The following is a 12,844-nucleotide window of genomic DNA, read 5'->3' on the forward strand; positions in this document are numbered from 1 at the left end:
ATTCATTCTCAACTTTTGGTAAGGAAAGGTTAATTGAATTTATCAAGTTTTATTCATGAGTTTTATTGCATGATATGTGAAGCAATACTAAATTTGCATCATTAAAAGGAATTAGTAATCCTACAAAAAAAATTAGTGAAAACAAGAAGATATATAGTTTATCTCTTAGTTTGTATTCTCTTGAAGTTAGTAATAATATTACTAGTTGCCACAGCACAAAAGAAAGAGCCTATTCTATTATAAACTTTGTGAAAAATTAGTTGCAGAATTGTATGAGAGATTTATTGATGAATAATTGTTTAGTGATTTATATTAAAAAATATATATTTTCCTTAGCATCAATAATGAGATTATTGTTCAACAATTCTAGAATATAAAGTCATGCAGGATACAATTGCAATGTATGTACATGCTTTATTTAAAAAAATTATTTTTAAATTATTAATTATAAAAATGTTGCACCCCCTGGCCTATGTTTCTGGCACCATATTCATTCATTATATAAAGTTTGCGATCGATGTTATTTTTTAAACGACGGGTAAATGAGTCTTTTCACAAAAAAAAATATATATTTGCATATAAGAAGTTTGGGGCTACAGAATGAATTTAGAATACATTGGACTTTATTTATGTATAATTCTATCGGGCTGCAGAATCAATTTAAATGTGTTGAACTTTAGGTATGATTTTACACCCAAAAAAAAAAAAAAAAGCTGATGGAGCTTGCACTATTTATTAGAAGAATGAAATATTAGTGCAGCTGGCACTCTTAATCATTCTTTTTTCAAATTTCAATTTATTAAAAAACTAATCTATAATATGCCAAATGTGACCTTAGTGAATTTGATTAAGAATTTACATGTTCAATTGCTCCTCGTCTCTCTATCTTTTGTAAGTTCTTGCTGGCTTACCCTCAAAGTTTTGTAACGTTCTGAAGTCATTTTTGTTTATTTATCCACGGATCTATATTTTGCATCTATTTAAGCCCAGAAATGATTTCCATTCTTATCATGTTATGAGCAGAGCTAATGAAGAAAATGTTATATAACTTAAAACTACAGCCAGTAAAACTAAAACTCGATAATTTAGATTGGCCTAACAAATTTGAAGGTCATGTTTAGAGAAATTGTAATTTTTTATATTCGAGTTTAATTAGGCCGACCCAGCATAATATATTTTTTATACATAATATATAAATTTCTTAAGACTTCCTACATTTTTTACTATCAGATTATATGTATATTTGAGTTTACTATTATAGAAATATTCTTAAAGTTCAAAAATATCTCTATTGTGAGATTTCTATCATTTGTAATCGATAAAGCACCTTAAAATAATCTTAAAAACGTATTTTAATACTGATTTTTAAATTTTAAGTCCCACAGTTTTCCTTAAAGAATTAGAGTCTTTCATATTTTTGAAGTGTCTCAAAAGGTATATTTATATTTTTAATAATAACAATAATTAATTTTGTTTATCCAAAAAAATAATTAATTTTAAGGTGAAAATTGAAATTGGATTAAAAATGAAAAAAAAAAAATAAAAAAAATTTTCTAACAATTCATATATTCAATTCAAAAGCTTAATATATTAAGATTAAGATTAAGCTTAGCTATATGAGTTTTTTTTTTTTTTTTATGTATTTGGACTTAGTTGGGATTAATCCAACCCCAATAAGTTGGACTAGCACGGAGAATGCACTTGGCATGTGATGGTTGAGTTGAGATTTGTATGTCTAATGGATAGTACTGGGTAAATTGGTATAATTAATTGTGTGATTAGCAGCATGACTTCTTTTTTTCCCAGTTGAAGGTAAATAGAACTAATGATGATAATCATATAATAACCCAGGAATACTTCGTTTAACTAGTTGAGAAAATTAGTTGAGGAAACTAAATCAACTTCTCCATCTTGAGCTCGAATCCTAAGATATGAAATATCGTTTAATAAATATGCCAAATCATTTAAAAAGAAAAAAAAAAAAAAACCCATGAAGCCACTGTTAGTAATAACAGTCTCACACTGAAAATTCAGATTAATCTAGATGACAGTGATAATACTCTCATGTTTTCCATAATACTGGATAATTGAATAATATATATATATATATATATATATTACTTTCCTGTTTTTCACCTAGCACAGTTACATGGTTGTAATTAGATTTAGGCTTGCAATAGTAATGAATATTCGGCAGAAAACACTTTAGCCCATTGGTTTTAATATGATGCTAGATTTAGTGAAGACATGTTATGTTCAATATCTTTTCTTGGGACAATTTATTTTTGAGATTATAACTATAACACGCTCAATGACGATAATGCCGACAACTTCCAAGTTGCGAAGCCGTCTGTTAGAAAACTGATGTGACTTGATTGTGGTCTCTAACCACAGACTAATCGGATTATACACAACCAGCGAAATAAGATATAAAAACCGTTGAAATTTCATTGATCACAACACATAATGAAATATAGGTGAAAAAAAAAGGAAAAAAAAATCCGTCGAAAAAATAATCAATCTCAAATCTAAATGAAGCTGCATTGCCCCAGAAGAAGAAAAACAAAGAAAGAAACGCATCATATTTTCATTCAATATAATTAAAAAAATGAGGGAAAACAATCAATGTGATGCACTAATATTTTGAGCACATGTGGGAGAGCAATGAGAGAACTATACTTGCAACTAATTTACCTATCACTAAAGGCTAACGCTTGTCTCTGATAGTACATATATTACAAGACATCCCTGAACCACTGGGACGGAACCAAAAATGCTTACAAACAAGAGCTCAAAAACCTTAAACCACGATTCCTAACAATTGTTATCTATAAAATATCTGTAATTTACTTCTGTATGCCCTAAAATCTATGACTTTATGAGGGGTGTAAGCCCATCACCTTCCCAACCCAGCTTCAGCATTTGATCAACTACTTTCAAGCTTAACTGCAAGCAAGAACTAGCTCAGTTACAAGCCATGGCATGTAGCAAGCTTCAGCTAAAAAATATGTTGGAGATATCATATTTTAGAGGTTATAACTCAAATTTAAAGTTTTAGGCCCTGTCATCCAACTTCCATGAGTATGTCATTACCCAATAACAAACTTTGACCATAGAGAAAAAATTGAAAATTAAGTGGAACTCTAAAGATTAACAGAAAAATATTAAACTGATAAAAGCATTTTTGCAGAGTTTAATTCTGTGCCCTTTGGGGTAGTTCTATGAACCTTTTTTTCTTGCTCACAAATATTCTCGTTAGATGCAATCCTATTCGAAACACGGTTAGGCACTGAATGTGGATACCTATCTTTCAATGGGGATTTGTTCTTTCAAGTTGTGAGGAACTAGTCTCTTTCAATAAACTCAACCCCCTGTTGGTGTAGTTATATGAACTTTAAAGGTAGGTTCCGTTGTTGCGAAATGAACATCCCATGTTATTTAGGAATTTTTTTTTTAAAGCATTTTGAAGGAAAATAAAGGAAGTTTATTACTTCAAACAAAATACATGGAGCAGAAAACGTGACACCTTGCACTGCAAACTACACAAAAAAAGGACAAAGTCAAAGAATGATTTCACTTACAGCTGGATCAGTGAAGATTATCAACTGTTTATCCAAAGTTGAGACCAAAAGATTTGTGTTATCCTTGTTTAAAGCTAGAGCTGTGATATCCTGTCCTTTTCCCAGCTTTAATATATGAAATACCTACAAATAATAGTACGGCATATTGGTTAGAAACGAGGTAAAACAGTCTGGCAGGACTGAGATTAAGGGACCTGCAGAAAAGGACGGCCCATGAAATTTCGTCGTTTCATTTTACGGTTATGTCATACTGAAATTAACAATCAATGTATGGCCCACATAAAAATTATCACACTTGATTCAAAGAGAAAGATACAAATAAAGATTAGTTCTAGACAAATATAAGGAAGGAAGAAACTGCAGTACGCAAGAATTGAGGGTTAGTTCTGCCTGAGAAAATTTCTTTAGCGAGGAATATGCAGAAAATATTTCTAGTGTGAACTCTAGGATAAACGCAAGTTCGAAATTGATGCGAAATAAAGCAACTGGGTAGTGTGAATTAGAAATCAAGATGTTTACTTTTGACATCTGAATTAATGCATCTTAATATTTTACCTTCAGAGTGTGCAAATCCAGGAAGCAAATAGATGGCAACGAAGCATTTATTCCATTGCTTTCTTGAGCTTTTCCTGATTCTGAATCAATATCATCATCGCTCAAATTCCAACTATTATTATAGACCCCAGCATTTTCTAGAGGATTAATTCCAATTAAGGCACTCTTCCCATCAACAGGAATTTCAATGCAACTAATCCTGCTAGAGAAAGATAATTGTGTTTCAGCAATTAAAACACCATTAAGAGTGAAGGTGCTGAGAGTATGCTCTGACTCGTTCCAAGTCACAACAACACCATCAGAGGAAAGGCGGACAATATGAGCCTTCACACCAACTAATCTTCTAATTAGACGTCCTCTTCTGACAGAGTGCAACAGAACATCCGAAGAAAGGGAACATGAAACAACAATTCCTATATCTGAACTGACACAACAACTGAGGATTTCACTATGGTGGCCCCGAAGTATATATATGGGACCTTCAATACGACACCTCCGATTCTTTTCTGTCAACAAGTTTGATGAAGAATTACTGCTTGTCGAAGGCTGAGTACCTGTCCCAGATGAAGGTTCAGACACACTTGAGCGAGACAAAAGTGCCCGATGTATTCTCCATAGTATTACAGTGGTATCCCGGGATCCTGTCACCAGGTACTTGCTATCCAGTGAAAGGCCAAGGCATGTTACAGGAGCACTGTGCGCACAGGCTGTTTCCAAGGTTTTAGCTCCATCCGAGGATATCAGCTTAATGCTATTATCAGCATGTCCACCTAATAAGAAGCCAAAATATTCAGGATAAATGTCAGATAACAAAGAAATTAAAATAAATGTCTTAAATAATGTACAAAGGTTTTTCACAAAATCAGAAAAGTGTTAATCACATATTAAGAAAAGATAGTTGTTTCCAAATAAGGTCTTACATGCTGCAACCATCATACTTTATTGGGTTAAAACATACCAATATCTGAAATGCTTGATCTAGTGTTTTCCCATTCCCTTTTATTAGTGGGCTAATACTAATTAATGCGGTTGGAGAACTATATAAACCTAATTTATGGGCAATTTTATCTGATCATTCTTGAACATGAGGTGGTACTTGAGACAAAGTTATCTGTTGGGGATAAGGTTAGACAATGGTCATAAACTGAGAACCCGTGTTATTAAGCTTAGACAATGTCTGTGGAAGTATTTTGTTTTAATCAAATATAGAGTTCTACTCAATATAACTCGTAGAACAATCATTCCGCCAGAGTGTATGTCTAATTAGAAAAGCTACAATGAAAAACACACCAGAAAAATGCGGACGGTCTAGCCTTTTGAGAGGCCAGAGTCCCCCACACCACACTCATGTTCTTCCTTAAACCCTTATTTGAAATCAGTCCTCAATATATATCTACCTAATAGTCCTTTCTCCCACACACCTCACGAGCCATGTGAGGTAATTACAGTGTTATTTCCCTTTTCCAAACTTTTGGAAACCTCTGCACTGGAATAAAAATCTTAGATCCTCCCATATCACATTTGTTTTTCCCCAGGTCCAAGTTCCAGAATACCATGGACATCATAGTATACCATGGTATCTAAAGATGCCCATGTTTGTAAAGGTAGTCTTTGATAAGTGAGATATGATATCCCATAGTTTTTCTGATATTAGATAACACCCAAAATGGAGTCACCTTATGACACTAATAATATCTTGAATGGCACCTGTCATCTTAGATATTAACAAACCAAAAACATCTTGCATGTTGAATCAGATCATGACAGGAGGATGAACAAGGAAAGATCAAATATTACAAGACTATATACGGTAAAGTCCAAATAACTTATCATGTTCAACTCCTCAGTATAGATGACTTGAAAGAGAGATGGAATATTTAACTGAACAACTAATTCCCAAATTCACCAGACACTAAATCAATGGTGATGAGTATAAATCAAATCCAACGGTTATAAATTTTACAGTACATAGTCATCTAAAATAATGACTTTTCTCAGAAAATAGATACCAGAGGCAACATATGTGAATATTCTTGGGCTCCACTAGACTTACCAGTAATAATTTCTCTGTCACAAGTAATAGAGACAATGGCAGTGCTTCTAATTCCAGAGACAGCAAATGCTTGTGCTTGGGGGAAATGCCAGTCTTCATCAGATCCTGCAGGGCCTTTGAACATGCGCATAAGTGTCCCACCAGCAGAGCCTGTAGCTTTTCCATGTTGGAAGAGGAATGGAGTACCCTGACCATCAGGTGTATTCGGCTGCCACTTGTGTTGTGCAACACAAGCTGCTGGTGCATTCATATCAACAACCACGACCATGTCTGAAGATGCTTGAATGGCAGCAGCAGGTACATTGCAGCGGTCAGGGGTGGGAACAGCATAAGGTTTGACTTCTTTTGGATTGCGGAATATTGTCTGATAACAAAGAGAATTGCATGCTTTATGATTATGACCACTTATAGTCCTAATCAACAATATGAAAATGTCAAGTAAAAAGACATCAAACCAAGATCTGATCATGAACTCAGAAAATCTTTACAACTTATTCACTTCGGAAATAAAACCTTCCATCATTTTTATAGATACTGAAAGCTCAATGGTAATGAATTCTACCTCATTATCTCCCAGCAGCTATCATCAAAACACATAAGAATAGAATAAATACTAACTGTAAGCAAGAGGAATAAATTTATAACGTAAATAGACATGAATCAAACCAGCCATGGATTTTCTCTTAATAATCTAAGCTTCTAGGTCAAGATAATGGGCGTGGTATCAGAACCTCTTTAATTCAATGATCAAAAGATCATTGAGACCTCACAACCTGCAGCTCCAAATTTCAGAACAAGAAATGGTGACAGGTTCTTTATTCGCTCCAGGACCAAAAGCACTTCCATATGAGAGAGATATTTTAAAGATGAATGGCATTCCTCAGTCTTCTGACAGGTTATGGCTATTGAAAATTGCATTGCTTCATGTAAAGAAAAAAGAAGCTTCCTCATATAGCTGCTAGTTGTTTCAGATTTTGAAATATTGCATAATGAAAATTTTGGATTAAAAGTTCAAAGTATCAAGTGATTCATCTCACATATAGACCTAACTTGCAGGCTTCATAAAACCAACCACCTTGTCAGTCAAATATTATGCGTTCCTCCTTTTAGGCTAAGAAGCACTATATTTAATGGTGCATGGTTGAACGCGCATATGGGCATTTTGCTTGTATCCTTTAGATAAGTTCATTTGTATATCCTTTGTGAATACCAACAATCTTTATTCATGTATGGAATTCTATTCTTCAGCTCTTGGTCAACATCAACATTGTCTGCCTCTTATCTACCAGAATTGAAGTCCATTACCTTCATAAAATATACTCCCTCCAGTTTCAAATAAGTCACCAATAATTACCTCACCAAGATTAAGAAAAATAGTTAGATTCATTAAATTTGTTTCAAATTAAATGTTTTTCCCAAAAATGGCCCTAATTAATTAACTTAAATATATTCTCACTCTCCCTCTTGTTCTTGGTGAGAAGACTTGACTATGTAGTTAATGAAGGGCACTTGTGGAATAAAATAATAAATTCTCCAGACATTTAGATAGGGGCCCTATACTTTAGACCAATCCAAAACTGTCTTAGATGCCCTATATGTGACTGGAAGGAATATTAAATTAAATTTTAGAGTTCAAGTATCATTTTGGCTCCTACTATTATCACGTCAAAAACAAACTAATCAGGTTTTAACCATGAATTTCCAATGCAGCATTAACTTGATGAGTCTAATATTTGATATATTATTGATATGTACTACACCAAACTCCAATCAGCAGTCTGTACACATAAAACAAAGCCAAACGAAGCATAATAATCATGAAACTGCACTACTATCAATGAAGTTACCTAACCAATCAGGGTAGAAAATTACCTGCAAATGCAGAACTTCTGATAATGGCATCTTCTTCAGGTGAGGAACAGTCAGAAGTTGAGACGGTGTCTGTCCAAAATATGCAATCTGATCTTGTGTGGCACGCTGTTGTACCTTTTTATTGGCATGTGCAAAAGAGAAATATCAAGTTGTGATTTGCAAAACAGATTTGCTACAGCCAAGGACAAAAGCAAGGAAGTTGGTTTCAAGCCAATGTTTTAACAAACGCACTCCATATAGAATCCTATAATGCACAATGCTTCCTTAACCATTACTGTCAGTGGAAAGAAATTCATGTTAATAATTCCCGATAGGTTAAGCAATTAAGATTGACTTGATTAACAGATCATCATCCTAAGAGATTGTCCTTCGATAAATTGATAGAAACTACTATGGCTTGTTGGGTTCATTTCCTAGCCTCCATGGTAGTGTTAATCCAGATCCCATTACCAGAGTGTATGTTTGGTTGGCTTTTTCATGGTAAAAGGCATTGTCATAGCAATCCTAATTGCACATTTTTTGGCAATAAAATTCACGGCAGAGACAGATGAATGGTGATTATCACCCTCTGGTTATGAGATGTCATTTTTTGCCCTCAGTATCCAATCTGAAATGATACAAATTACCCTCCAAATTAAGTCAATTGGATATCCCTCCCTTTTCTTCTTTCCCTTTCACCTCTTCTACCATTGACTGTCTCCACCAAAGCCAGACCATCTCCATCTTCACCTTCCCTAGCATTGCTCATCTGTCCTCTTCAGCATCACCCACTCCATAGGTCACATTGTCTTGTTCTTCATCAGATCGTGTTGTTTCTCTCTGGTGAGCGCACCTATCTTCATCAATCATGTTGGTTCTTCACCATCACATTTTTTAAATCTAGTCCTTGGGGTCCTCTTTCTCCATGGATTTCAATCAGGTCTGCATTTCTTGCTAAATCTTCCACTTGTATAGTCTTTGTTGATCACTTCTAGAAACTCATTCCTGATCCAAATCTATTATCTCTGGGAGTTTTTTCCCCTTTTCATTTTCTTTTTAAATAAGCATGAATGAACCTAATTGACTTGATTCTGGTTGAATTAACCTGATTTTTGTCGAATGGGTTAGGTTTGGCTTAATCTTATTTTGATTGAGGAAGAAGAAGAATAATTTGGGTAAAGGAGTGAGAATTGTTTGTTGTTGTTGTTGTTATTGGGTCTAAGAACAAAGTTGAAGCTTGAAAAAGAATGAAGAATATGTTGGTCGCTCAACCGAAGAAAAGACATCCCTTGTTGGTAAACAAAAGTCAACTGTTCGTGGTTAACATAACACCTTCCTTTGGGGGTAAACAAGGGGGGGGGGGAATATCAATGAGTGGTTATAGAAACAGGCAAGGAGCTAATGAAGAACTTTGCACCCCACTAAAGCAGCTCGAGAAGAAAGAGTACTGAATTGCCATTTATGCCTTTCCAAGCACCACCATTTGCCAAGTTCACCTTAAGACCAGAAACATCCTCAAGAATTCTCATAACAGTAAAGCATTTTACAAAATACCCCAATCTCATTCCGGAAGAATAAACAGTATCATAGGCAAACTGATAATGGGACTCCACAATCTCTTCTGTTCCACCTGAATACCCCTTATTAGGTCTCTATCATCTACCCTTATGATTCATTCAAATAAACACATAAACCACTATTCTAAACAAAGGGACGCTGGGTTCCCCAACTGCACTGCTCATTGTCCAAAAAGCCAACACTTCTGTCCCCACAATCTATTCAATTTTAAGAAATTATTCATTGGAATATTGTATTGCCTAGTGCATCATTCATGCAAATCATTTCTCAAATAGCAATTGATTAAATTTGATGAGCAACGGAGACTTACTGGGTCAGAAATTTTATCAATATCCACTGCTCCTTCATAAGTAATATAAAAGAAAACATTATTTGCTGCAATAGCTTCTTTTCCTCGTTGCTTGTACCTACAAGGTCCAAATCATTTATGTAGATGCAAGCAGCAAATCATCAATGAAACCCACAAGAAAAATGTAAACCTAAACAGAGAGTAATTCAGATCCAATTATTGACATCACAAGCGTAAATGTGCAAATTACAAAAAAGAAAGCATACACACATAGACATAGTCAAAACCTACCCGAAGATAAGGTCAATCCACTCATGCAAATGAGCAGATGCATACTCACTCTCGAGAGCCATCTGATGCTTATGAATGAAATCAATAGGATTCTCAGCCCAGGCAGGAAGTTTAACAGCATCTAGTATGACAGGAGAAAATAAAAAGGAGATCAATCAATGCTTTCATGTGAGTGAAGCTCATCCCAAATAACAAACACAAAATCTCAATGAGCATACCAAGCTTTTCTCCCAATTGTGTAGTGCCAAAATCAATTAAATTTCCATTTGTGAGAGCCTCAGGGAGATAAAATAGCTCAGGAACCTATTGTAAATTGAAAACCAAACTGATTAAGATACAGGTTAAAACTAACCAACATATGCATTTCATATGAAAACAATCTGATTGAGATTATATCATTACGGAAGAACTTTCATAAGCCTTCATTTATGTTTTTGATTAGGAATTGTCCTCCACATAGTACCATTAAATTTCCCAGAACTAATTTTCATTGAAGAAAAGAAACAGTACATCAATACGTAAAAGGAGAATTAAGGTAGCTCATCTACTTGAAAATCATGAAGAATCAGAAAAGATTAATTGAAAATAATATCCTAAGTATTCTGAAAAAAAAAAATCACAAATGATAATGCTAAATTGAAACAACAATTAGGTTTAAAAATAATGGGCTTAATATTAGGTCTGCAGATCACAAACATGCCCTGACCTCTATTACCAAGTGGTTACAGGTTAAATCCTCAGATTCAACCCCATTAAGTATCAGCATCTTGTGTGGTTATCCTGTGGTGAAGTTTAAGCCAAAGCGTTTTAATGGTGACAGAATCAAGCACATTCAATTCAAATGCCTAAAATCTCTAATGAGCGTCCTCATCAAAGACTCTTCAGGATAACAATGTGGACAAACACAAGTCCCCCATATGTCAGGTGAAAACTTGAATAGATGCCAAAGGCTTTGATACAATAAGGACCACGTTAGAACTTATTCAAAGTAAATGAGGGATTCTTGAATAGTTCCCCCTTACAGGCTTTCCCAAGGCCCCATTCAACCAACCCAAAAAAAAAAAAAGATAACACCTACTTTTAACAAACAAGTAGATCAAGCAATCAATTTTCTGAACGATAAATAAACTTATACCAATTCTTTGACATCACTCATGTCCTCAAGAACTCCATTCCAGGTAGCACCAATGTCAGAAAACATCCTATCAGCATGATCAAATTTTCCTCCTTGCAGTTGGATAGCAAGGGTGGTAAATGGTTCAACTCGAACAAGATAATACAAGACCTGCAAAATATATATATATATATATATATATATTGATCAGAAAATCCAAAACCAGAAATTTAAAAGCAGTCAGGTTCACCAAAAAAATAAAGAAAGGGCAAAAAAAGAACTTTGATGGGTACCCAAGTATGGTAGGGAAGCCTTTCACAAAAGTTAGCTGTTGAGGTGGGAAAAATGATGAACCAACATCTATTTGGGCCATGTCTGTGAGAGGAAAAAGAAAGAGCCAAAACTGATGATAAATGCATAAAGGAAAAACTAAGGAAGGCCCAAGAAAATATCAGTGTTAAGGTGGTAGATGAAGGGCAGAATAGGAATTAGGAGGGAGTCAACAATTTTGTCTGTATGTTTATGATTTGGGGAAAGAGTGTGAGCCGCCTAGGGTGTGTTATATTAAGCCAAAACAGGAAGGAGAGAGAACCTGACTCTCATAAATCCAAGGATGCTTAATTTCCTTTCCATTTTCATTTTTTCTCAGCCCAGATCACCATATACACTAAGCGCAATGCTGTTTCATTAATAAGAGCCAGACAACTAAAGTATTCCATAGTACTTATCACTATGGACTGAGTGCAAGCCTCATCCTACTAAGTAAATTCAGTCACATATATTGCATGACAGCATTTCGCTCTATCAACAGCCAACTTTTCAAGGAGAATGACGTTTAAGACCTACTAAAATGATGTTTTGACAATGGAGTCCCACAAAATGGCAAATTGCACTACAGTCCCAACAGACTTTTCTAACATTAAGTTTTGTAGTTCAATTACCATATTGCCCTTGCTTTGAAAATAAAAAAGGGCCACAAAACACTCCCTCTAAACAATTAGTTCATAAAGAATCATAACTTCTCTTATAATAAATATCAACCAAACCTCATGATTGACAACCACTATCTACAAAGTCAGCTTCAAGTTTCAAGTCTACTGAGTAACTTGTAACTTGGAGCTAAATGACAAGTAGCTCATAAGGAATAACAACTTCGATTATAATGAATGACAACTAAAAGCACATGATTGACAACTGCTATCACAAAGCCATCTATAGGATTTGAAGTCTATTAATTAACATGGAGATGAATGACAAGTACCTCATAAGGAATAACAACTTAATTTATAATCAATATCAACTACTTCATGATTGACAACTTCTATCCAGAAAGTTAGGAATGACAAGAAACTTGGAGCTGAATGACAGGTACACTATTAGGAATCATGACTTCACTTATAATAAACAACTACTACAAAGTAGTGGGATCAAATTAATATACGATCTAACTCAATTTTAGAAAATTGAAATTAACTTTGTGAATAGTAGTTGTCAATCCTGAGCTTTTAGTTGTTATTTATTATAAACGATGT

General features: G+C 34.4%; 1 protein-coding gene across 1 annotated transcript in view; it reads right to left on the reverse strand.

The window, feature by feature from the left end:
- Positions 1-2,567: 2,567 nt before the first annotated feature.
- The window catches only part of LOC129298937 (BEACH domain-containing protein C2-like), a 31,198-nt gene continuing 20,921 nt past the window's right edge, over positions 2,568-12,844 (reverse strand). The window contains 9 exon segments of the mRNA XM_054937379.1: positions 2,568-2,946; positions 3,582-3,704; positions 4,137-4,906; positions 6,190-6,553; positions 8,062-8,175; positions 9,929-10,025; positions 10,199-10,319; positions 10,417-10,501; positions 11,334-11,483. Of these exon segments, the coding sequence (XP_054793354.1) occupies positions 2,869-2,946; positions 3,582-3,704; positions 4,137-4,906; positions 6,190-6,553; positions 8,062-8,175; positions 9,929-10,025; positions 10,199-10,319; positions 10,417-10,501; positions 11,334-11,483 (1,902 nt within the window). The 3' untranslated portion in view covers positions 2,568-2,868.

The sequence above is a fragment of the Prosopis cineraria genome, unplaced genomic scaffold (assembly GCF_029017545.1).
Source record: "Prosopis cineraria cultivar Desert tree isolate PC_DT_omini unplaced genomic scaffold, ASM2901754v1 PC969, whole genome shotgun sequence".
Lineage (NCBI taxonomy): Eukaryota > Viridiplantae > Streptophyta > Magnoliopsida > Fabales > Fabaceae > Prosopis > Prosopis cineraria.